The 27,362-nt window shown below is 38.0% G+C and overlaps 2 protein-coding genes across 2 annotated transcripts in view; both read left to right on the top strand.

The window, feature by feature from the left end:
* Positions 1–14,665, top strand: part of LOC146331413 (arf-GAP with coiled-coil, ANK repeat and PH domain-containing protein 3-like) — a 79,846-nt gene extending 65,181 nt beyond the window's left edge. The window contains exons 13-26 of the mRNA XM_084730734.1: positions 362–462; positions 674–785; positions 919–1,151; positions 2,303–2,372; positions 2,542–2,636; positions 2,803–3,023; positions 3,179–3,272; positions 3,424–3,524; positions 4,357–4,580; positions 4,876–4,985; positions 6,031–6,141; positions 7,001–7,062; positions 12,586–12,635; positions 13,771–14,665. Coding sequence (XP_084586860.1) covers positions 362–462; positions 674–785; positions 919–1,151; positions 2,303–2,372; positions 2,542–2,636; positions 2,803–3,023; positions 3,179–3,272; positions 3,424–3,524; positions 4,357–4,580; positions 4,876–4,985; positions 6,031–6,141; positions 7,001–7,062; positions 12,586–12,635; positions 13,771–13,839 — 1,653 coding nt within the window. The 3' untranslated portion in view covers positions 13,840–14,665. The remainder of the gene's footprint in view (positions 1–361; positions 463–673; positions 786–918; positions 1,152–2,302; positions 2,373–2,541; positions 2,637–2,802; positions 3,024–3,178; positions 3,273–3,423; positions 3,525–4,356; positions 4,581–4,875; positions 4,986–6,030; positions 6,142–7,000; positions 7,063–12,585; positions 12,636–13,770) is intronic.
* A 1,333-nt stretch (positions 14,666–15,998) lies between these two features.
* ube2j2 (ubiquitin-conjugating enzyme E2, J2 (UBC6 homolog, yeast)) lies at positions 15,999–23,497 on the top strand. Its single transcript, XM_084730718.1, has 7 exons — positions 15,999–16,155; positions 18,473–18,603; positions 21,079–21,119; positions 21,309–21,411; positions 21,510–21,648; positions 22,552–22,632; positions 22,723–23,497. The coding sequence occupies exons 2-7, from the start codon at positions 18,473–18,475 to the stop codon at positions 23,014–23,016; spliced, it is 789 nt and encodes a 262-aa protein (XP_084586844.1). The 5' UTR covers positions 15,999–16,155; the 3' UTR covers positions 23,017–23,497.
* Positions 23,498–27,362: the final 3,865 nt, after the last annotated feature.

The raw sequence follows: 27,362 nt of genomic DNA, 5'->3' as shown, positions 1-27,362 counted from the left end.
TATCGTACAATATTGCCTGTTATGTTTGTTTACATAAGAATGTCACCTACATTTTAGTCAACATGATGACAGAATAAACAGCGGAATGTTACCTACTGCTATAAAACTTGTGTGCAGCTTCTACACATTTTTTTGTTTTACACAAGCCAGAAGAACAGGTATAAAAAAAACAATGCTAAGGTTTTGCTGTCATTTCTGCTGCTACTTTCATCATCACTTGACACTGACACAAAATGGTCTTAAAATAACAATAATGTCGTTTTGTCAAAGTAGTTGCCATGATGGATCTTTGCCGTAGCAGAGTTTGACAGTTTGCATATATAAGAAGAACAGGCCTGACTTCTGTCTCTGCCAATGACAGGACTCTTTGACAGTGGTGGTGGAGGACCTGAGGCTGTGCTCAGTCAAACCATGTGAAGATAATGAGAGGAGGTTCTGCTTTGAGGTGGTTTCACCCACAAAGTAAGTGTGTTTTTGAACCGATAGGATAAAGTTTTATCTGAACTTAATTTTCTTTAAAAACTATCAAGAAGATTTGGAAGACTGTCTTTATGCTAATTAGTTGTTACATGACATTATTATTTGTGATTTCCAACTAATTGGCCAAATAGCATGTAGCTTTATATTATTGGACAGCAGGTGTTATATATAACTGGTGTGTACAAACCTGTAGGAGCTGTATGCTACAGGCTGAGTCTGAGAAGCTGCGGCAGGCTTGGATCCAGGCAGTCCAGGCCAGCATTGCCTCTGCTTACAAAGACATTGCAGACAATTATTACATTGAGGTACGAACACACACACATATACACATACAGTAGCAGCCACATGATAACATACAACTGGCATTTCTTTTCATTACAAAAGAAATGGTCCTGTGCCACTTCAGAGTCTCTGGTTTGTCCACCTGTCTCTCTGCAGCGTTTGGACCGGACAGCCTCGCCTTCCACCAGCAGCATCGACTCTGCCAGCGAGCCTAGAGAAAGAGGGGAGAGGGCTGACAGGGGAGTTCGGGGAGGTGGGGAAAGTCTCCTCCAGAGGGTGCAGACCCTGCCAGGCAACGAGCTGTGCTGTGACTGCGGCCAAACGGCTCCCTGCTGGGCCTCCATCAACCTGGGAGTGCTGCTCTGCATCGAGTGCTCAGGGATCCACAGGTAAACTGTGCTTACGTAAGAGAGTTTGTTTAGGTGTTCATGAACTGGTTTTGTTAGTGTGAAGTAAGTGAACTAATTAGAACAACAACACACTAGCCTTCAAACAGAGCTTCCTTATCACTCATCACAGTCCGCCTGTTTCCGCTTGTTTTATTTATAAAACTCACATCTGCATCAAAGCATCACACATCACATATCTCTGATATGCTGCAATTCCACTTTCCATTACATCAACACATCAATCAAAGCTCCATTGTGAATAGAGAAGATAAAGATACAAGATGTGTACCAGATGTAGCACGAAAGTAATAAGACAGGGATGTTTTTAGCTTAGCTCCTGAGACTTTCGGGGTCTTTTAAGTGTAGAGACACCCCAGGCAGTTGTGATAAATCTTGTAGATACACATAACAAAAGAAGAAATGTAATACTTTTGTTTTTGCTCCCATTTTTCATGAGCTGAAGTAAAAAAAAAAACCTTAAGCCTTCATATGTGCACAGAAGAGGGTTATTTCTCTTAAATTTTGTTCACATATTTGTTAAAATCCATGTTAGTGAGGAATTCTCCTTTGCCAAGATAATCCATCCACCTGACAGATGTGACATATAGAGATGCTGATCAACAGCACGATTATTGTACAGATGTGTGTTGGACTGGTCACAATAAAACTCATACGCACATCAAAATGCAGTTTGACCTTGAAAAAAATATTTTTTTAAAGCAATGGTTGGTTAGTTCTCATTGCCTTCAAAATCAAAGTGTGCATTTTGGAGTGGTCTTTTATTATTGGCAAGGCACACCTGTACAATAATCATGCTTTGTACTTCAGGCCTAAGTGTCTGCACAAACCTATAGCAAAGTGAAAAATGTAATTTCCCCCTGGGAAGTATCTTCTTTAAAAGTATTCTTTCTCTTCTTCTTTGCGTTCTTCTTTGGCAATGGAGGAGTGCTCACTAACACAGATTTTAACAAATTTATGATCATAATTTTACAAAAATAAAACTTTGGTGTCAAAAGAGTAAGTGTTTGATTTTTTTGTACGTCAACTCGTGAAAAATGGGGGCAAAAGTGCTGTGTTTATATTTTTAGACATAAACTCGTGTTACACTTCACTTTCTTTATGTAATCTTTTTTTCTACCTTTTTCTTTCAGGAGTTTAGGCGTCCATTGCTCTAAAGTGCGTTCACTGACATTAGACTCATGGGAGCCAGAATTACTCAAGGTGCGTCTCTCCAGCAAATTTGCCTACAGCATCTCCTTTCTGTGCTGTGTTTTGTTCCTCACCAGAGTTGCATTTATAATTCCTTTAGTGAACTGAACTACTCTTTTTTTTATCGCCTCCTGTTCTGTCTCCCATCTTTGTCTTCTTTCCTTCATTCTCTCTTGTTTAGCTAATGTGTGAATTGGGGAACACTGTGATCAATCAAATATATGAGGGAGCCTGTGAGGAGCAGGGAGCAAAAAAACCTGGACCGTCCAGTTCAAGGTCAGTCTTTCAATCCAGGTGCTGTATTTGGCAAGACAGCAAAAGAACACTATAACATTATTACAGAAATAATATTTATTGCATGACTCGATACAGGCTACACCCAATTACCTGTCAGTGTCATAACACAATTATCAATTGTCCATTTGTGATTATATTCCTCTAGACAGGAGAAAGAAGCCTGGATCAAGTCTAAATATGTGGAGAAACGCTTCCTGAAGAAGATGAGTGGGAGCGAGGCATTGGTGGAGGGTGAAAGGAAGTCCCGGCCCTGGACAGTGAAGAAGTGCCAGCGGCATAACAGCTCTATTCGGGCCCCCAATAAGGCCCGCAGGAAATACCATCGCTATGAGCCAGGCAGTGCTTCACCTGCAAACCTCTCAGCAGGTCAGTGCAGAGAATCAACTTCTCTGTAGTCATAAACACTAATATACGCCTCATGAAGCCAAGAGCTGCAAGTTATACATATGTGTATTTAGATTGTATCAACACACTCTGAAGCCCCAACTGAAATCTTGTTTTGATATTTTGTCTTTCGGCAGCAGCTGCAGCAAAATTTCGTCGGGACTCCCTGTTCTGTCCAGATGAGCTTGATTCACTATTTTCCTACTTTGACACCGGCTCTGGCCCTCGCAGTAAGTCCACTACACTGTTTGCACTCGCAGACACAATGCACTGCCAGTATTATTGTAGATTTAAGTTCACAACCTGAAATTTATTTGTGTTTACAAGTTAAACAGTATGTGCTGTGTAATCATTAACGTGTCCATGGCTTGGCGATGCTTGGCCCCGCAGGTCTTAGCAGCGACAGCGGCCTCGGAGGAAGTACTGATGGGAGCACAGACATCCTGGTGTTTGGCTCAGTGGTGGACAGTGTGACAGAAGAAGGTTTGTTTTTTGTGTGTTGATGCTAGAATATATGTTTTAAATGTTTTATCGAGCCAAAGAAAATTATACATACAGTATACTATTGTGTCAATGCTCATTTTCATTTAAGATGAAAGAACTATAAAAGTACTCTAATGCATATTCATTGATATAAAGCAGATGATGTGTAGGACTGTATTTTGGATCGGAGCAGTAAAATTAACAAAAATTAACAAATCGAAAAAGAAGAGATTTGCAAAATAAAGAAAAATAATTTCATTAAATAGAAAAAGAGAAAGAGAAAAGATCTGAATCTAAGAGTAGGAACATAACTCTGATAGGGCAGCAGTAGTTTCCTACCTTTATCTTCCCTCTTAGTTTTCCTCATTTTCCTTAAATCTCCTGTTTCCCTGCTCCCTCCCCTTGATACCACAATACCATCATATTGTTGACAGTATCAAGGAGTTTTTATGGTAAATGAGAATAACAGCGTCAGTAAGAGTTACAGTATAACCAATTTATGACTGCAGGATATGCAAAGTTCCCATTTTCAATCTAGCAGTGATATGATTACATTTTGTTACATTTGAAACGTCTTTGAAAGTGCGCACAGAAGTGAACACACTCGCCATGGGGACAGTGAAATTAGGATAACTCAAAGAAGTTGTAAGAAACCTGAAATAAGGCTTAATGTTTATTGTCATGTGTTGTCAAGTTCAGATGTGGCAATTAATGTAGGTTTAGTATTGTTTAAAATTGTCACTGTGTATTGACAGGTATCAGAGTTATAAAAGGTTATATTTTGTTTACATCATTCCTCTTGCTGTCATTGCTGTCGCCTTACTACTCTCAGAAGAAGAGTCAGAGGAGTCCTCCAGTGGCGAGGTGGAGATCGAACAGGAAGTGTCCTCAGATCCCGAGGACCCGAGGGAGCTCCACCCTGGGGCGCTTCTCCACCGATCCTCACGCCTTCACAACCTACCGCTCATGGCGGAGGCGTTGGCACATGGTGCTGATGTGCATGCTGCAAGTGAGGAGGAGGAGGGCAAAACGCCGCTCATTCAGGCTGTGATTGGGGTGAGAGGTTTTGACCTGAAAGTGAACCAGCAATGTCTGAATTATTGAACCTTTTATTTGATTTCAGTGTAATGGCTATTGTCATAATACCACATCATAATGGAGACAGACAGGGTTAAAAATTAAACCACAAACACAGCCATAAAAGATTCAAAAGAAGAGAAAAATCTCTTCCTTGAACATATTGTTTCCTTCTATGAATTGCACAGCTAAACATTGGCCTCAGAAATGTTAAAATGCCAGAGCAAACAAACTAAAATTAACAACTCTCCTTGTCCGTCTGTGTCTCTAACAGGGCTCTCTGATAGCTTGTGAGTTCTTGCTACAGAATGGAGCCGATGTGAATCAGAGGGACATGAGAGGTCGTGGCCCGCTGCATCATGCTACCTACTTGGGACACACTGGGTAAGAAACAGCAGCAAAGTGTGAGGGAGTTGTTGTTCATGGTTCATGTCCCTGCATGACTGTAATGAAAATAAACTGGAGAAAATGCCGGTGTTTTTTTGGGATCAGATGGTGTAACCGTTTCCTCTGCAACACTAATGGAAACTACTCACTGCCAAATATGTCAGAGGTGCTAATACGTGATCTTCCTTGTCTTAGGAATGGAGTATACTTTCACAGTACAAAAGAAAAAAAAAAGAAAAAAGCACAAAGATTGGTGTCAGTCTTATTGAATGACATACATTCTTGATGTGTTTTTCTGACCTACTTTAGGTGAAACCAAACCCACCATCGAGGCTTCTTTCCACACTTGATTCATTCTCAATCTTACAGAACTAATCTTTCCAATTATTCAACACCAGACACTCCCTGAATATACAGCTAGGAAGTAGTACACTAACTTTTGCTAGCTAATTCTGTTCTCATGTTTGGTCTGGTATATATACAAGCTCCTGTAGCTGTGAAATAGCATGATAGCTAGCTAATTTGTGTCTTATTGATGGTCAGATGAAGAGTAAATTCATCAAAGTCAGTGCCTCATATTTTCCAGGCTACACGTAATACAGTGTTTATTCTGGACTCAGTTTGAACTGTTCAATCATAGTTCTTCAGAATTAATATTTCCTATTAGTCAACACCAGACATCCAGTACCAGTACAAAAATAGCAAGCTAATTCTTGTCACATTTGTGGTCTGACGAACAGCAAAGTCATCTACACTCATGTTCTCAAGAGAATGATTTCTATCATACTGAGGTGGGCGGGGTTGGAAAAACAACAGATAGTTTGGGCAAGTTTAAACAGACCATAAAATCACAGATCAGACAGAAAAGATGAATAAAAAAAACAAGTCACTGCACAGTTAAACCAATAAATTGCATCATTAGGGATCCATCCACATCAGTTTATCTACTCTCCTGATCTTTTTGCACTTTATTCCACATGCGTTTATTCCCATTGTACAATTCAACCCCTTTCTCTGCGCCTGCATCTTGTTTTGTGTACAGCCAGGTGTGTCTGTTCCTAAAGAGAGGAGCGTCACAGACCGAGGTGGATGAACAGGGTCATGACCCGCTAAGTATCGCCGTCCAGGCTGCCAATGCAGACATCGTCACCCTGTGAGTGATCCTCATTCTTCTTAGACCTAAAATATTTTTTAGCGGCTATGATAAAGTTCCTTATAAACAGTTGCACATAACAACAGTCACAATTTATGCTGTTGGTTGAAATGACTCATTGACTAATCAAAAGTAGTCATTCTTTTCTATTGACAAGGAACAACCTGCCTCATATGCCATCAGATATTCTGCTCTCAATTTGATTCAATTTAATGATGTAAGATATTTATTGCTGAGTGTAATTTGTGGGATTAATCCCATGTTATAAATGGGAAATCTGATCATCTGTTGTTTCTAATATTAAAGTTAACACATGTGACTAAAGCATTAGAGTGTACCATACACCTCACTTAAAGTACACTATAATAGAATGAAATATTTATAAATGTTTGACAAAATAACCTTTACCCAAGGTCTACTAGCTACATAGCTTTTTCTGGAGCTTTAAACTGTGATGTAGTTGAAATACTGTAAAAAGTTTATTTTGTCAAACTACTCGCACGCTCAAGAATGATCTTAAATATCGAAATGTTGCTTAATAAGACAGAATTGTTTTTCTGCAATGAGAGCAGATGGTGAGTTGTCTGAATTATACCCCTGATTGTTGTTGTTATTCTCTCTTTCCCTCTCCTCCCTCCTCTCATCCTCCTCTCTCCACTGTGGTTTACCTCAATTGTCGCTCCTTACCACTTCACCACATTCTCACGATCTCCTCCCACCACATCTTAATTATTTTACTCCATATTTATTTATATCTTTTCTCACCTGTCTTTTCGTCCTCTTATTATACAACTTCTCAATCGCTATCTTCCCTGTCACACCTCTTCCTCTGCCTCTGTCTTTTTCTGTTCTCCTCCAGATTGCGTCTTGCGCGGATGAATGAGGAGATGCGAGAAGCAGAGGCGCCATTGGGTCAACCAGGTCAATACCACAGCAGCAGCCCCACTGAGCAGCAGTATAGGAAGTGCATCCAGGAGTTCATCTGCCTCACAATAGAGGAATGCTAGTGGTCACTTCTATATCCAGGAGCATATATATATATACATATATATACATATATATACATATATATATATATATATATATATATATATGTATATATATATATATATATATATATATATATATATATATATATATATATATATATATATATATATATATTCCTCTGGACTAAAATGTAGATGAAGTTGCCTGTAGACACTGATCTCTGTTACTTATGTAGATTGACGCTTTTTGGGTTTGTCTAAGGAGAGAGGAGCATACCACTTGCTCATTTTGGGGGGCGCTGTGTCATACGGAGACCCCTGATGGACCTTTTTAACTCTACTGACACTACACTACATTTTTTTCTGCCACCATCACCACTACGTTTCTGCTTGCCATTACTTGGCACCACCCATGCTATGCTAGCTACATGACACACACACACACAGTAAAACAACATCTGCTTTTTGGTGTTTTGCTAACAGGGTTATCCTCCTCTAACTTATCATAACATGGTGTAACCTCTTGGGTGTGGGTTCACTGTTAACCTAACAGCTCTTAAGTCTGAAAAAGCTCGCTGCATTAACCCCCTTACACTTTATATATCTATCCAGACCATCTGTGTGACATCCAACTTACCCATCTCTTATCAATCGGAGATGTAAATATACATATTTAGAAATTATATGGGTAATCTTTAAACTATGTGCTGTGGCATGAGGTGACAACAAATGGTATTTGTTCCATTACTAAAAGAAAAAGAGTAACTGACAAGCTAGAGTAGTGGTGGGCAGGGTGGTTTACTGTGTATAAATAACTAGGGGTCAGGAAGGGAAATTTAATGTAAAACTGTGACAAAAATACTGAAGGGCTTGTGGAGAAGAGACCCTTGCCTGCTGTGTAAGATACTTTGTGACATGATGAGTGAGTGAGTGAGAAAATGAGTGCATGTGTCAAAGAATACTGAGAGACAGAGTTAAATCATATGATATTATGATACATTGTGTAAAGGAAAAAAAAAGAAACTGTGCACTTTTCCCATCTACAGTATTATAAGTTTGTTAATTTTCTTTCAGTTAGGTTTTATATTGTTCTTGTCTAGTCAAGCTATTGTCTATCTATCTACTGTGTATTTTTATTTATGTTTATCTCCCCAGAGGAGCAGTGCAATGCATTCTTGGATGCAGTTTACATCTGCATTTCTGTTAATGATTGTCATTTTAATCTGAAAGCATTACGTGGAGTTTATGAAAGGAAGTCTTTAGTATATGTCATGTAATAGCACTCATAAAAGACATTCTGCTATTATCTTCCCTTTTGAATGGCCTTATATTGCAACAGTACAACTATTGGCATTCAAACACACCACTGGAAGAGATTTTACAACCTTATCTAGAATCTGTAAATGCCAGCTACAACATAGAATTTTTAAGGCTACTACAAGGAGTTATGGTTATGAAACAGCCTCAGTTTAATACTGATGCCCCTATATGATCTACGTAAGAAAACAAGATCTTCAGATTCTCCTTAAATCAGATGAAACACACCTGTAGTTACAATTTCCCAAAGTTACAGTGAGTCATGTGTTTGCCAGAAGCAGGGGCAGATTTTTCTTTAGATAGTGTTTTTTTTGCCAGTGGAAACAGTACTGTTTTTGTCCACAGAAGCCTCTAAAAATCAATAAAATATTAAAGTTTCTTGTAGTAGCTTTAAGTTTTTGCAGTCATCCATAGTTTACTAGAGAGGATTAGAATTTTTTGCTTTATGCAAATGGGAGAAGTTAGCCTTCAGGACTTTATGTCAGAAAGCCCTGTTGTCAGAAATCTTTCTGTCTGACAGAAAGGGCTTTGTGGCAGCTTTAGTCTTTAGGAAGTCAGGTGATGTAGTATAAAGAACAACAATTAAGGTGACATTGTGTTGGGTGAATAGGTCAAGCAGCACATGGGAGAAGTTATGCTTCAAATCTTTCTGCCAGAAAGAGCTTTCTCACACCATGTTTTAACCTAACCAGCCAAACTAACCATGTAGTGTTGCTGCTTAAACCTAACCAAACTCTGACAAAAAATATTAAGTCAACTAAATCTAAAAATGTGTTTGAATAAGTTTCACATAGGAGTTGAACTGAAATCTCGTTCACGTTCAACACTTAACCCATTCAACCACCACACATCATTCAGTCTGCTTCTGATGTAGACTTTGTTGATCTCTCTCGTCACATGATTTCCTAAACCCTTTCTGGCAGAAAGCCCTTTCTGGCAGCTTTCTAGGCTTTCAGAGAGAGTCTTGAAGCCTAACCTTTTGTATTTTTAAGCACAGGACTTCAACTCAGGATGCTGGAGTTCAGTTCTTGTTATTATTTTGTAGACTTTGTGGACTATCTTCAGGTTTTTCAGTTTTCTTTCACAGTTTTCTGTTTGGTTAGTTTTAGACAACAAAACTACTTGGTTAGGTTTAGGAAAAGATCATGGTTTGGGTTAAAATACGCTGTTAACCACGTGTTCAGAAAGCCAGGCAAGGCAAACTTCTCCCATGTGTGAAGGGCAGACAAACCAGACCAGCAAGTCTTGCAACGTAGTGAGGGAGTGTATAAAACTGGATCTTATCCTTAAACAATCCTTCCATTCACTACAGAACAATGTGATGCATCCATTTTGTTGTAAATACTCATCCATGTTACAGTATCTGTGGTGAGACAAAGGGGCACATTTCATTAGAACAGTTTACACACTTGTGGGGTCAAAGGACATATATATTTGGCTTCCCTCACTGGTCAATGCTTCTCTGCATGCTTTGCCAGAATTGTTTGCGGGAGGTTTAACATCGTTTGCATTCTGAGCATGATAAAATATTTTTCTATAGTTTGATCACATCGTGCAGTGCAGTCCTGTGGAATAAGCATGTACCACCATGACCCCTCTGGTGTTTCTTACTTTTTTGCACCTCTGTGCCATTCTTCCATCCACAGACCAAATCTGTGGTGACTTCCTCATTCCTGTCTTTTTTTGTTGTTTGTTTTTTTTTTGTTTTCCGCAAAACCTTACAAATAGTACTTTTAATTATTTTTTTTAATGTTGTGGTTTATTTTCCTCTGCCAAAGACTTTTTAAAGGGAAAGTGTCTGACATTGTTGTATGATATCAGCATTTTTTGGAGTTTGTTTTTTAACTGAGTAGATAACAGCATAGTCTTACCATGCTTTGTGAAGTGACAGAGTGGTAGAAACACTGTTGGTGTACTCACATGTTCAAAAGAGGTTACAGAAATGTAACAGACTTGAGAGATTTTGAAATGGCAGGTGATATTCTGCAATATAGTTCAATGTACTGCAAGTAGAACCAGACTAGGGAGGTGATGTGATGCTACTGTGACCAAACTGTTAAGGGCCCTCGCCCTGGCGTAAGTATTAAATGTTGTGTCCATTGTGTGTATTGACATAGGAGTGGTTAAAGGTGCTGTTCAAAGCAAAACATGCTGTAAATAGTACACTTGTGTATTTTAACTCGACACCAACTGCCTGCCTCTCAGCATTCAATCACGGACCCCGACTGTCTGATCTGTTTTATGTTTGTCTTTTTATTCTCTTCCAAAAAAACACAACCTGTCGAGCAGGACTGTAACAAAGCTCTGCTTTACTTGGAGGCGTTCTTCTGTTCACTGACATTTGGAAATCTTTGGAATACTTTCTTCTTTGTCTTTAGAAGCACTGAGGGGAAAAAAAGAAAACAAAATGCATACAATAAAACTGAGAAACTCTTGATGAACTAACACTGCTTCCTGCTTGTTGCTCTCATTTCTGTTTCCTGTCTCATCTCTGAAGCACAACATTCTCTCAACATCTCAGCAGTGTGTTTGAAAAGGTTTACAGAAAATAGCTGCACTATATGACCAATTGATAAAATGGTAATGTGAAGAAAAAAACATAGCCACAAAGAAACACTGTCAGATGTTGGGAGAATGCTGTTTTTTACAATCTGGTGTGTCTTTTGGTGTATAACAAACTTTTGGGTAGCACTTGGCTTATTCAAAGCAATGAAACTATGTTCTTCATAATACCAAATATAAAGGAGGTGTACATTTGGACATGTCCGGACTGTTAGGTCAATGACAACACACTATTTAAAGATCACTGTAGAGTTTAGGTTCTCATATGTTTCAGATAGTGCCTCAGTTTTGTGCCTGCAGCAGCAACACTGTGCCTTGAATAATTCAGTGTCTCCAGCATGTAAAACATTTATGTGATCTCACAAGCCAGAAATATCTAATTCCTCGCTTTACACTTAAAAAGACAGTTCACCCCAAAATTCAAAATACCTCTTTTTCCTCTTACTTGTGGTGCTGTATATCCATCTAGATTGCTTTGGTGTGAATTGTCGAGTTTTGGAGATACTGGCCATAGAGCTGTCTGCCCTCTCTTGACTATAATGGAAGTACATGGCACTCAGCTCGTGGTGCTCAAAGCAGCAAAATAAAATCTCAAAAGCAATGTCACTGGACTACACCTGCAAAACGGATCACCATGCTAGCTAGCGCATTGATGCTAACTTTACAGTTCGGCCAAGGAGTATACCCAATAGTTGATTTGAGCAGGGATGTCATCTCCCTTGTTAACCTTTTATCCTAAGAGTGAGTGCAGGGGCAGAAGAGTTGTACGTCCAGTCTGTCTGACTCATTGAGCCTTTATCTGAGGGAGGTTTGTGCAAGTTAGAATTTATGGCCTTTATCATGTCTCTGAAATATCAGTAGCCTACCTGTACTGTGAACTGATAAATCCACGGAACTGTCCGTGGTGTTGGAAGTACCAGACAGATTTGAAATTTTGACTTTTTCTCTGATTACCACCCTTCTATCAGTTTCGTCTTGGATCTCTAATATTCTTTAAACAGTACAGAATCAAAAGGACCTGTCACGACTTGGTTTGCTAGTTGTGGGTGAATGAAACAGACCAGGTCCATCCCCCTTATTTAAAATTAACAGATCGCCTACTGAGGATGCCAGTAATGTTAACATCCTGCGCTGCCAAAAGCATAAACCTCTCTTCCATGAGTAGGTGCACACTTCCTTCTGCATGGTGATACAGTTGGTGGGTTTCATTTCAGTAGAAAGAAAATAGCTCTCATGAAACTGCTCAAAATCTCAAATCTCAAATCTGTAGAATATCTCGTGTGACCAGGATGATTTATGACAAGAGACATTGCTATTTTCAAAAGTGTTTTTGGTGCTTTGAGCACCACAAGCCAACTAGTTCCATTATACTGGAGAAAAGGCAGACATCTCTATGCCCAGTGTCTCAAAAACTCTGCAACTCACATAAGCAATCTAGATGGATAAATAGCACTGCAAGTAGGAAGAAAAATATGTAGTTTTGTTTTTGGGGTGAAGTGTTCCTTTGAGGCAAACAACACGTGTCCACTTGAGGAAATAAATGGTGACTGACATATCATTGCTTCTGTTACCACAGGGGTTGCCGCAGGCAGCAGGAGAGTTAAACCCAAGGATGTTCGGGATAGAGTGAGTGAAGCATCCTGGGCCGTCTTACTAGGGGATCAGTGTGATACTGTGATTCTCTCTGCTCTGGTGGTTGTGATCCTTAAGGTTTCTCTTGGTCTCTTGCCCTCTCTCTTGCACACACACACACACTTGGAGAAAATACTTGGTGCTGCCTTAATGTTGGGGATCTGTCTTGTCTCTTGAGGAGAAAAGCATTCAGAAGTTCAGAGAAGATGTTTCCTCAGAAAAAAGTGTCTTGAGACCCAGCTATAATGCAGCATTCATGTAAAAGGTAATAGGTCAGATAGAATTAGGTAAGTAATAGGTAGAAATAGGTAAGTATGTACAACACACTTCATATTATGAAATGCGAATTAGAATATTAAGTACATGACTCCAGATATACTCACTTGGTATGTAGATGAGAGGGAAAAGGATCCTGGGATGATGTAGGAGTGACATGGACAGGATGCTCAACACTCTTTCCATGCAAGTTTCTTATTTTCTGTTCTGCATACTAACCATTTACAAGGACAATCATTTAAAAAATTTTCATTAAGTAGGAAAAAATGTTCTGGGATAGGGTTGCACCAACAAAGATTAATGTTATCTAAGATTATGTTATCAAAACTAGGTTTAAAATTAGTAAATCCAAACTTAAAATTGAGCAGAGCCCTGTTACACAATTAAAAACTAATATCAGTATAGTACATCCAAGTTTAGAGGGGTTTTTTTTTAGTTCATTTATGTTTTTTTAAGCTAGTTTTAATGTTTGGTGCAACATTATTCAGTTATTATTAATTATAAACTAATACTTGTTGGTGCAAGGCATCCTTAGTATCCTGAATGAGAAGGTGTCTTTACATCACCAAGTTAGACTAATGAGCTTCTCTCCATCTTGATGCTTTGGGGACTTTGTTCTTTCATGAAGAGATCTATCTGCTCTGTCTGTCTTCCTGAGTATAATGAAATGTGGGTTATTGGGAGATTGCAGTACTTGCTGGCTTATTGCCTTAATGCCATGTCAATAAAAATGCTTGGTGTATCACTCACTGATGTTTAAGGCTAGCAAAAACCAACAGATTGGTCATTGCAGGTTCCACCGTGCCCTGCTGTGGGACAAATTCCCATTTGACTTCAATATCCCCTGTTGCAGGTGACATCTCCTGTGTTGATGTCTTTCGCGAGTTTTCTCTCATCGCGTCTCTCCAGCCCGAGAAGTTGAGGAGAAGGAGCATACAGTTCAGCCACTGCAAGAAGCTGCAGTGACCACTGACCACTTCTTCTGACCACTTTCAGTCACTTGGGAATCTAAAGGGAGGAAGCCACATGCTTTTAAAAAGACATTTTGACTGCTGCAGGCACAACCAAATGGTCAAAACCCTGTAAACAGAAGTTAAAGCTGTTTTATAATTGACTTGTAATTGTTCTCAAATGCTCTTGTAAATATGTTTGAACACAGTCAATATAAAATACCTTGGTTGTGTTAAAATGTTATAATGTTTCAACAGTTCTTCTGCACAGGTGGTATTTCAGATGGCAGTGAATTAACAGCAGAGACACTGTAACATATCAGAAGATCTGCAGACATGTGCTGAATTTAAAAGTGCACTCCAACAATGTTGCACAGAGAATATCTTTGAAAAGAATCTCCAGAACTGAAGCAGCAGAGCCTGAGACTTTTACTCTCAAGTCTGGGTCAAGTCTCCAGAATACTGTATCCTACATTTGTCATAATGCCCCCCAAAATGTGTAATCAACACTCCCAATCCAAAATAACCTTGATGACATAATCTGGTTTAGTTTTTTTTATTATTATTTTTAACATAGGAAAGGTTCCTGCAGGACTACAGAAAGCATTATGCAAACGTTTTCCACAGGCTTAATCCTACTCTCTATGATGAGTTAACTGAAATTGATGTTTAAAGTCAGTGTATTGCCCCTTTAATGTTTTGTATAATTTTATTTTCTGAATTGAAATCTCTGATGAAATGATTTTCAAACTGTTATACAACTGGTGGCAGAAATAAAAAGAAAGTAAAATTCCAGAATGCTTTTGTGCATTTCAGTATATATTTTGTTTTAAATTTTGTCTAAAAAAAAACTATAGCAATAAGAAGCTTTATACAGCAGCATTACCAGCAAGGGGACCTCTACAGGGTGGTGGAAATACACAGACAACTTTGTATGATGTCTGGCATTTCTTGGTGATTAACAGACTGCAAATGTAAGTATATTCTTATTATAAATAGTTTTACTCAAGGCTAGCAATATTTATTAGATACTACCAGTGTTAGGGAAATGTTTATCAAGCTACTAGCTAAAATGAAAAGTAGTTCAACTGCATCTTAATATTTTCAAAAAATAATTACTTACTAAAATAACTTTCAAAAGGTAGTTCAACTACATCCAAACTAGCTACATCATGAGAAACTATAACCTGAGTCTGGAATCTAATATTGTTACAAATGAAGTTATACCGAGTAAAGTGTAACGTGTTTTAATTTAGGAAAAGGGCAGGCCAATCCTTACTTTGGCAGCCCAAGGAACCACATGATTTTAATCAAAAGCAGGCGATTGTCATTAAATGACAACTGTGGCCAATTGCATTGTACCACACTGTATGTCAAAACATGCCATAAGAAAACTATGAATATATAGTTTGTAAATTATATGACCCAAAGCAACTAATTACTATTTGAATGTAGTTGACAGACTAATTATAGTTTTGAATCGGTTTTCAATTCAGTTTAGTGTCTTGTTGGAATGGTATTGCTTTTAGTTTAGTTTTTTATTTGTTTGTTTCAGTATTAGTATTAGTATAGTCTTTTATATAATGGGGTGGGGGTGTAAGAAATTCAGAATAAGTATTACAATACAAGCACAAGACTTGGTGAACACAGTATGTCTTCTCATGTTTGTTGTGTTGACAAATTAGACCAAATTGACAAAGACTGTCACTACAAAAAAAACAACAAGACATTTTGTGTACTTTATATATATACTTTATACTTTATACTTTATATATACTTTGTGTATTTTATTTTAGTTTGTTTAGTTTTACAATATTGTTTTGGTTAGTTTTCCCTCTAAAGTCTATTTTTGTTTTTATTTATTTATTTATGTTTTAAATTTACAAAATGTTTTTTTTCACACCTAGTTTTAGTTATTAGTTCACTTTTAATTAACTTTAATAGCCATGGTAGTTAAATCACCGCCCAACTCCTGCAAATTGCTGTCAAACTCGTCACTAAACTACATGTTGTTCATTACACCTCAACACTGGGTATTATTGGACTTTTTTTAAACGTTTTTCCAGATTTGGTGGTGTCAGTAATGCGCTTTCTATGTCACGTTTTCAAGCGTTTTCCACACAAGCGAAGAAGAAAAGCGGAAGTGTCTTATTTCCTACTCCTGGCGATCACTGAGCTAAAGCTACGTTGGTGTCATCGTCTTATCGATCTGGGGTTTGACAACAGAAACAACAGCTGTATTTCGTGTCCAGCCACGAATACCTATTTTCACTGGGGTCTCTGGAGAGGTATGTCCGTACCACACTCTGTCCGGTTGGTAAACTTGAGAGATGTGAGTCTCAGCTCTTGTTAGTAGCAGAACTGTTCGTGCTAATGCTAGGTTAGCTAAACACTGCTGTGGCAATGGCTGTGGCCTACGCTAGCTAACGTTAGCCGCTGGTGGCTAATACAGTACACACAGACAGGACTTCCCACCAGCTATACCTATTAGCTTTATTTCGAGTCAAGTCAGCCTACCTGGGCGGACAGTATTGATACCCTGTGGTTACTAAAAAGTCGTATATGATGTTAATTTGTTCATTGGAGTTGGTCTGCACTGTTCGTTCATAGTTGGCAGTTGGGTAACTGTCCGATACCGAGCTAACATATCGATCAGTCAGTTAGCCAGAGATTTAGCATTAGCACTAGCTAACGTAGCTTTTAAAGTAGCGGATTAGCCACAGCTAAACGATAACGCCGAGTATCCTGTTATTTATTAACAAGAGACACTGACATCATGTCAACACTAACGTTATTACGTTTTACTTAAAGCTCATTAGCGTAACACTGTCAGCTGTGAGCGACATGACAGTAGGTCAGTCCGCAGCGGTGCAGCTGTCTGGTACTGAAAGTTATCTAGAGTTCAATGGGCTGAGGTGAAAAGACAGATAAAAGTACATTTAACGTCAAGTTGTGTAACTTACCTTATGTATGTAAGAAAGTACAGGCTGGCATTAGTACTTTACGCATTTCAGTTTTAAGACTTAATACTTTAACGCAACTATGTTTAAATTTAAATAATGTCCCTTTTTAATTGACAGTGCATTAAAAGAGATAATTTGTCTAATCAGATATACAGTGATATGGAGTGAAAAAGCTGTGATAAGCCAACATTCGTTGACAGTTCATCAGCCTTGATGTTATTGGGCATTCCCATATTCAAAAAAACATTTTTTTTACATACTGTTAGTGATACACATATGATATTGTTATATAAATAAATCATCTCGCTCTCATAAATCTCATAAATCACCTCTAAAACATACTGTATGCTCTTAGATGATTGTTGTTTCTTTTGGTTCTCGCTTTGTCTTCCTCCCTAAATCCCCCCCCCCCCCCCCCCCCCCCCCCCCACACACACACACACACACACACACTTACACCCTTTCACTGTCCATTATATGTAATTTCACAATTTGTATGCTTTTGTGTGGTTATGGTTACAGACTGTATCTCCATCTTCCTACATTTGTATTGTAAATGCTTTACCAGTTTTTTCCCTCAAATTTTCTTTCAGTGTTGCAGTAATAATGTAATTGTGAATTCTTTTGCTAGTGAGAATTATCTAGTGAAAATCTGATACTGTGATGTCTGATTTTACATTTAGTTGAAGCAATTATCTGGATAATAGATATGTCAGTTAAAATATAAAAATCAATCAATGGCTTTTCTGAGGGGAAAAAAGCATTTGCTACTTATCTTCTTGAAGGTCTTGCTGCTTGTCTATGTTTTGTGTCATTGTAAATTGACTGCTTTTGTGACTTTTGACTGTGAGTCAGAATCGAGCAATAGCTCACAACTATTAATTGGTCTAGCATTAAAAGTAAAAAAAAAAAAAAAAAAAAATTCACACCCCTAAAGGGACTAGTCTTTAGAATGACAGTGTTACTTATTTATGTGCGGTATCAAGGTAGGTTAGATAATCAGCCGCCTGTCATCAGTTTTCATTAATCAAAAGGTTTGGAGCGGTTATCTCATTTCAGCTGTACTGTTGTAAAATGACCCCTAATCAATGTTATTAGGTTTTTAATTCCGGTCTCTACCAAGCACACACTGGTCTCCTGCAATAATCAGCCAACAGTACTGGTTCCAAGTTTAGTTATCTCAAGTTTCTCATTGGCCAACATGATACTGTAACAATAGGTTGTATACAGTCGTGGCTCATTGTTGTTAAATCACGATATATGTCTAACTGTAGAAAAAAATGATCTCTCAAATTAAATATAATTTAGTCATAGTTTGTGCTGAACGTATTCTATGCATTTTTAGGTTTCACCTAATCTCATTGACAGCTGAGACAAAGCAGTGTTCATCCAGTCAGTAAATATACACACAGTATCTCTCTCTGTCACTGTCTCTCTCTTGCTTGCTTTGTTCACACTACCATAAACACATTTGTCAAATGCAGACCTGCCATAAATTGGCAAAAGACTGATCCAGAGTTGGGATGTCTGCAATAATTGAAGGCTACGCTTCATGCCACTGTGTATCAGTAACACATTTCAAGAGATCAATTCAAAAAAAAAAATTCAGGTTTTCCCTTTTGCATGTTGTCTAAATCCTCAGATGAACAACAACGGGAATAAGAGAGCTCCAACCACAGCCACTCAGCGACTTAAGCAGGATTACCTCAGGATAAAGAAAGACCCTGTGCCTTACATCTGTGCAGAACCTCTCCCCTCCAACATCCTAGAATGGTAAGGTTTCCATCCTGGCAAAGCCCACAAATCATCAACAAGGAAATGCACTGTATTTCAGTGCTCTATCCATTAGTCATTGATTAGTTATGATATGTTGTCACCAAGTCCCTCCTGGTCTTTAATTTTAAGAATATTATGTGTAATAATAATAATAATAATAATAATAATAATAATAATAACAATAATATCCAAATAGTTTAAATGCTAAATATAAGGTAAAATTCGTACAATAAATTTAAATGTATGGGACCACTGTGTAAGATTCAGGGGGGCTTATTGGTAGAATATCGCAAAAATTAAATGTAATATTCACAAGTTTTCAACAGTGTAAAATCACCTGAATAGCCACCTCACAATAATATAATATATTAATAATATAATTAATATGTATGTGTGTATATATATATATATACATATACATATACATATACATATACATATATATATATATATACACATATTGTTACCTTAGAATGAGCTATTTATATCTGCACAGAGCTCGGATCTTCCTCCAGAGTGGCTACCATGTTGCTCTGCCATGTTTATACAGTAGTTCAGAATGGACAAACCAAACACTGGCTCTAGATACAGCCTTTCACTCAATGCCTATTAATTAAAACATTTGTCTTACACAAAATCCTACTACTACCAAATTCTACAACTGTTATCTTATGTATTTAGTTCTTGATAAAATACTGGATACTTGAATCACTTTGCTCCTTTTTTTAAAAGGTAGCTTTACACAAGTTACTTCAGGTTTTGTTTATCTGCCCAGTTTCAAGACAACTGTCTGTATCTGAGACTGAGCTGCCCACAGCTTTGAACGGTTAAATGTCTACAGATTTAGCTTTGACAAAACATGCTGCCAACTATTTCTTTGGCAGAAAGAAGTTCAAATGAAGACTGTAGCCTGTTCTCTGAAACATCCAGAGTCACTGGGCCATTGTTGACTCATATTTGTGTTAGCTTTTTGAAAAAAAAAAAAAAAATCCTTCATTACTCGAAACACCAAATGAAATTTCCCTTACCTCCATTGTAGTGGAGTTTAGACAGATTTTATCTCTGAGGGAAACTTGTTTTAGTCCACGTGAACCCGTAAAAGCTGTTACGTCACACATGACATCATGTTTATTGCTATTGTTACAAGTAGCTAAATAGACTGAATAGATATAACCGCTCAGGTGTCATATTCTCAATCTATATTACACCTTGTTATCAGTTACATTTTGATTCAATCACTTATCTGGAACGAGTGTTAAGTCATGTTCAGCTATTGTCTCTCCTTGTACTGTGGATTATAGTGTTAGTGTAGTCATGGTCTTATCAGACTTCAGAAATAAGGAAGCAAATCTGTTTGTTAAAGTTTATAAAATAACCATGGTCTAGACAATAAAAAGATCAAAGACAAAAGTTGGACACAAAACAAAGTCAAACAGAAAAAACAATCTTGTTGACAGATAACACTTTAATGAAATGAAATGAGCTAAGAACATATAAAATTAATTAAAAGTCTTATTTCTATATAAGTTACATCTTTCTTGAATTTGGCCAGAGATGCCACATTAATAACATTAAAAATCTGATTAATTAGATTTCCCTCTGCTTGCTATTTGATGTTTTGGTCCCTGTTAGATCTTAAGGTCAAAATGTTTAAAAATGGTTACCACACAGATATACAGTGAGTGTGTGTACATTATATATATATATATATATATATATATATATATATATATATATATATATATGTTAGGGATACCTTTCTGATACCAAAAACTCAAAGTACGATAATACCATGATTAAAAAAAATGTCAACAGTACGAGATTTATTGCAATATTAAAACACAAAAATTATGTCTACTTGAAAAATGTCCTTATAATAAGCCTGAGGTGTAGCATTTTTTGTTCATTTTTCCTTGAAGTGCTTCACCTTCTTAAATACAATAAAATAAAAATATCCAGCCATGACCCAAGCATGTGCAAAAAACTGTCATGAATTGTCTTTGACAGTGAAACAACAACGCTGGAGTCAGTACCAGTCCTTTTTATAAAATAATTAACCATGTGATATAATCACAGCACAGTATGGCTGTGGCTTTTTATCACAATATTCAACATATTACTACATTCCTAAGATTTATTTGTACACAGAGTAAACATGGTTTGAAATTGAGGTGCAGGTGTTTCTCTTTTTTTATTGTGCTGCTTTCCAACAGCCTTGTCTGCGTCCTGCCAGTGATGTGCGTATAATTAGGCTTGTCCTTCTGGTAGTAGAGAAGAAAACCTCTCATTTCTAGCTGTGTATTACAGGTAGATGGCAAATATACTTGCTGTTATCTGAAAACATATCGAGGATTTGTGAATGCAGTTGTATGGCATGCATCTAAAGTGAAACAGTCAGCAGAGCTTGACTCAAGGCCATTGTTAGCACATTAATCCAGACCAATAACAGTGAATTTTCCTTGTGTCTTCCAGGCACTATGTAGTCAGAGGTCCTGAGAAAACTCCGTATGAAGGTAAAGCCTGGCAATTACTAAACAACACACTCTGTCCTTTCTGTTCATTTGCATGTTGTGACAAGTTGATTGTAGTCAGTGCCTGTGGTTTGTTACAATCACATATAAGTGAGTCAAAATGTCTGTGTCACGCTGTCTGCCATTTACACAACCATCACCACATGATATAATGTCTTAATCTTTTCGTAGGAGGATATTATCATGGAAAACTTATATTTCCTCGGGAATTCCCTTTTAAACCACCAAGTATCTATATGATAACACCAAATGGGAGATTTAAGTGTAATACAAGGTAAGGAAGAAAGTTTCTTATGGTTGAATTGAATGAGAATTCAGGATTTATTAGCCATTTCGCTCCTTTTATTGTAACTTTGCCTGTTTGCTCCACAGGTTATGTTTGTCCATCACAGACTTCCATCCAGACACGTGGAACCCTGCGTGGTCCGTCTCCACCATCCTCACAGGCCTGCTCAGCTTCATGGTGGAGAAAGGCCCCACCCTTGGCAGCATTGAGACCTCTGACTACACAGTGAGGACAAACCAATTACCAGAACATAGGCCGAGTGCACCAACAAGGACTAATTTTTAAATCTAATTAAACCATGACTTAACTTTAAATTATGTCGCTCCAAACTAGCTGAAAATAAAGAAAACTGTAAATCTGTAAACCTCAGTTTAGTTCACACTCCAAACATAGATTAAACTGAATTCTATTGCACCAAAACTCCAATTTAAAATGTCTGCCAGTATTTACTTTAAAACGTGAGGATAATCAAGTTGCTCGTAGTAAGTTAAGTGAAAACTCAAACCAGTTGAGTTTTACGGTGCGTCTCTTCTTTCTTTTACTTTAGTTTATCTGTTAAAACACATTACCAGTTGCTGTCTGGCAGTCTCTTTTTTCCCCTTACAGTGCTGTTGTCAGTTTTCTTGTGTTATTTGGCCATATTGCTCCATTAATTTGTCCAAGAAGTTTTTCCTAAACCCAGAGAAATTATAGATTCTCTGTTAAGCCATCATGAATAGGCTAATTCTAACTAATTATTTAGCTAGCTAGCAAACAATTTTATTGTTTTGTTAAAGAATAAAGAGCAGCAAAAAGTTAGCGATTTCCCCCCTTTTTTATATTTACAAGGTCTTGCAAACACTAAATTTATTTTAGGGTAAACTATCATCTGCATACTGATTAAACTCTATTTAATGCCAGGTTTACATCAAAGAACTTTGATTTACTAACTGGAGATGTGTTTTTAATTGAGCATCAGAGCTCTGCTTAATTTTATATTTGTATATACGCATGTTAAAGCTAGTTTTGCTAAACTCTGATTAGAATTCATGTTAGATTAAATTAATCCTTGTTGTTGTAGCCCAGTCATAGTGATAAATGATGTGATGTCCCAAATATATGATGTCACTTTTATATGATTCTTTTCAGAAAAGACAGCTGTCAGCCCAAAGCCTGGCCTTCAACCTCAAGGACAAAGTGTTTTGTGAGCTGTTTCCTGATGTAGTCGATGTACGTATGAGCTGATCTCTTAGTTCTTGTCTTCTTCTCCTCTTTCTTTTTGCTTGCCTGATATTCTTCTATTTCTCTCTCCTCCACCAGGAGATGAAGCAGAAACAGAAGGCCCAGGAGGAGTTAAGTGCCCGCACTCAGCCCCTTCCCTTACCCGATGTGGTGCCTGATGGTGACCCTCAGCAGGCCCACTACGGCCTCCCTGCCAACCTCAACGGAGGTCCCGTCCCGCTCGGAGGCGCCAACCCCGCCCCTGGCCTACAGCAGGCCAATCGCAACCATGGACTTCTAGGTGGCGCTCTAGCCAACCTATTTGTGATCGTAGGCTTTGCCGCATTCGCCTACACAGTCAAGTACGTGCTGAGGAGCATAGCCCAGGAGTGAGACGCTCCCCCCTGCAGGCGAGCCAGCCAGTGGACTCCACATTCTACAAACACACTACGTGGGGGAGGGATGTTCAGTCCTGGGTTTATCCCCTCCATGACCACCACCACCACAACCACCACCACCATGGACTCTGGAAGAAGGAAACTCAAAGCCAACCCACCCAGGAAGGATTGAGAGGAGGAGGAGGAGGAGGTGGGGGAGTGGGCGGGAGTGGCAGTAGGGCCGGGGGATTGGAGGGGCTTATTAAAACGGTTGTGATCCACTCTGTACTTCAGTGGTTAATGTCAGCAGTAGGAACAAACTTGGCTCATGGGTTGGGGAAGAGCACAGAACTTGCCCGTGTAAGTTTGTTGGCCACGCTGGTGCCTGGTCACAACAACAAAAAGATTTTTCACTAAGGTGAAATAAAATGTACCATTTTTCTCCTGCACTATCACAAACATTACTGATTAAAGCTCGTTAAGTAGGTGTCTCTCCACCCATCACCTCTGCAAAAAGTATTCCCCTCTGCAGTAATTTTTGGTCATCATGAGATCACACAGACTCCTCGGTGGGATGTTAGAGAGTAATTTAAACATGCTCAAATTAATATAAACAGTCTTTGGCATTGGAGTCTGATTCTCCTTTTATACCATGAAGGCATCAGGTTTCATATCTCTGTAGCTGCAGTTCAAGAACCGGTTCCGCTACCTTTAGTTTACTGTCACAGACTCAGTGGTTTTCCAAGGAATTTTCCACACATTGACTGGGTGCAGGATTCTGAGCCACACATAACAGAAACAGATCATCTCTGTATAGATCAAACTCTTGAAGGTTTCCCATATGCTAAGACTCTGTTAGTATATATTTCTGCACAATGACATGCAGTCTGCCTTGGGATCCATGTTGAACAACAGGGAAGGAGGATTTATTAGAAGTGTGTACATCACTGGCAAATGTCAAGTAAAAAAAAATTACATGTAAAAGATGAAAAACAAGAATAGTGTATGTTTTAAAAAAAGGTACAGAAAATGTGATGCAAGTAGAATCACGTACATTCATCAGTACTTCTGCATCTCAGCAGGAGGCTCTATTTTCTACACCAAAGCTTACACCCAATGATGCATCACAGGCCAAGCAAGCAGTGAAGAAAAAGAGTTTATTGAGAAGTGTGTTTATATCTGTATTCCTCTTTATATCCAGAGAAAAGCATTAAAAACACAAACTTGGCAGGTGAATTTGTGAAAGAGCTTCTGCTTCATGGTCAGAGTCTGATGTGAGTCCAGATGTCCTCTCCTGTCAACCCGTGAGCCAAGCAGTGAACCCAGTGTCTGCACAGAAGTAAATAGAGACCTGTATCTTTTTTAAAAAATTGGCTTAGCTGACCAGTATAGCACCACTCTATATAGGTCCAAGTAAGGAGACACATGAAGAGAACCAACGTTTTGTTTCTGTATATTATTTTCTTTTTGATAATTTTTCTTTGTGTTTTGTTCTCTTTATTTATAGAAAGGGCCTCGGCTTGTCTGTCATGGTTCTAAAGAAATGTCTCGTGTTTGCTTAGCAGGGCAGGCAAACACACACATACACACACACACAGACAAACAGGCCATGGCCCAGGCTCACAATAATTGCTGATAATTTACTGTTGTGCATTGCATTTAGTAAAGATGGTTCTACTGTGTATCTAATGTTTCAACAGAAAAATGAAAACAGAAGATTCGCCTTTCTATCGCTCTTTTCTTGCCACCATCTTTAAAAAAAAAAAAAAAGACAAACTGCTGATGATGGGAGTGGGTTTGTGTGATTATACAGCAAATGCCCAAATTTCCATGCTTCAGTTAATCTTGTGTGACATTGTATGTTTTCATAGTAAATGCAAATAAATTACCCTGCTTGGCAGGGCATTTTAGAAGAATTTTCCTTTTATCTGCTTCTGTGACTAATCATACTTTAAAATGTCCTTAAACAGCTAAGGCAGGCTTATTCTGTACTTTTTATAAGGGCCAGATTTTACACACAGTCAAGTGTCAAGGGACCAGATGTTTTCATTTCCTATGTCTGACCTGTAAAGTTAATGTGAAGCAGAAACATGAAATATTTACTGTGCTAAATAACAAAACAACCATGATATGTCATAAGAGATTAAGGAAATGTGCTAAATTGAAATACCGGCTCTTCGACAACAATGCTACAGCCAGCATGTTCTCCTCTGGGCTGGAACAACTGTTTTATACATATATATATATATATATATATATATATATATATATATATATATATATATATATATATATATATATATATATATATATGTATATATATACAGACATACATATGTATGTATGTATGTCTGTCTGTCTGTCTGTCTAATAACAAATTTACTAGACCACCACCCAATTTAAGATTGATGCCACAGCTGCCCTAATTTAAATATTTTTTTTATGTTTCTGTAATGGTTAATACACCAGTATTTAGAAGCTCTTTAACCAAAATGATATTTTTAATACTAAAATATAATTATTGTTATCCATGAATTTTCAAATTTACTGTTTTACAACCCCCCCCCCCAAAAAAAAACCTAGTAAAGCACTTTATTATTTCTTGATGAAGATATCAAATTATAGTTATTTATTTGCATTCCTGAACAGAAAAAAATGTTATAGTGGTTGAATGTTACACTTGGTTCATTTCTGACTTCTCAGAGAAGCTCAGTGAGTCGGCTCAAATTTGGATATAAAAAGGTGAATTCAGTTTGAAATTCCTCGTTCCTGTTCAAAATGGTAAAACGGCGAGAGCTCACTGAAAATGAAAGAGTCCGCATTAAAGCACTTCATGATGCTGGATGGTCTCTGAGACAAATAGGGAAAGACATAAAGTGTCTCACAGTGTGGTCAAGTGTGCTTTGGAGTCAATTGCTGAGACTGGTACTTACAAAACACGCCACGGAAGAGGCAGGAAACGAATGTTAACTGAAGCAAATGTCAGACACCTCAAGATTTTAAGTACTAGAGACAGAAGGGAGACCACTGCTGATCTTCAGACAGAGATAAATGATTCTAGATCAGAGTCTGAGAAAGTTTCCAGGATGACCAGAAGCAGACGACTGATGGAACAAGGCTTAAAGGGAAGACTAGCCGCTAAAAGCCATTATTGAGGCCTGCAAACATCCAGAAACGCCTCCGATTTGCCAGGGAGCACAAACACTGGACTGTCGATGACTGGAAGAAGGTACTCTGGGCGGACGAGTCCAAGTTTGAACTCTGCGGTCAGCATCGGCGTGTTTATGTCCGCAGAAAAGCTGGATGATGTTTTGATGCCAGATGCATTACACCCACAGTGAAAAAACACTGTGGAGATGCCATTATGGTATGAGGTTCCATTTGTGGAAACGGTGTGGGCAAATTAGTGAAAATCAAAGGTATCATGAACAAGAACATCTACCACAACATCTTAGTCCATCATGGAATCCCCTCTGGACTGAATCTGAATCATACTTCAAAGCTCTGCAGAGACTGTTAGACCAAGAAAAAGTAATCTGGAGTGCTAGAACTGATGGACTGGCCAAGTCAAAGTCTTGAATCCTGTTAAACAAATGTGGGATTTATTAAGTTCAAAGACTGATCACACAAAAGTTTCATCTAAAGCAAGTCTGTGGGAACAGCTAGAAACTATTTGGAACTCAATAACAAAAGAGACTGTCGAACAGTACATAAAAACCATGCCATGTATACATATCACCCCAAGATCAAAAATATACATTTTCCCCTGGTCTGCAAGGCTATTTATACATCTAGATTGTTTTGGTGTAAGTGACAGAGTTTTGGAGATATCAGCTGTAGCTGCTTTCTCTCCAGTACAATGGACCTAAATGGCATTTGGCCTGTGATGCTCCAAGTTCCAAAATATACATCTGCAAAACTCAAAACCAGTTTCTCCTTCCAAAAATCATGACCCAGTTACTCAAGATAATCCACAGACTTTGTTGAGAGCAGTTTCATGTAGGTTGATTCTACTGCAGAAAGAAAACAGTTTCTACATGAAAGTGTTCACAACAAGGTCTGTGGATTATCTTGAGTAACCAGGTCATGATTTCTAGAAACAGACGTTGCTGTCGAGTTTTTTAAATGTACTTTTTGTATGCTTTGAGCACCACAAGTTTAGTCCCATTATAGTGGAGAATAACTCTGCAACTAACACCAAAACAGTCTAGATGGATAAATGGCACTACAGGTCAGGGAAAAAACATGCTTTTTTTTTTTTTAATTATTATTAAATTTTGGGGTGAACTGTCCATTTAATATACGGGCTGCTATATGACTTTAATGATCTTATATATCACTCCTATCCAAGTAAAACAACAC

This window comes from Lutjanus erythropterus, chromosome 2, assembly GCF_056507025.1.
Source record: "Lutjanus erythropterus isolate fLutEry1 chromosome 2, fLutEry1.hap2, whole genome shotgun sequence".
Taxonomy (NCBI): domain Eukaryota; kingdom Metazoa; phylum Chordata; class Actinopteri; order Lutjaniformes; family Lutjanidae; genus Lutjanus; species Lutjanus erythropterus.
The sequence above is the reverse complement of the archived record's forward strand: the minus strand, read 5'-3'. Positions and strand labels throughout refer to the sequence as shown.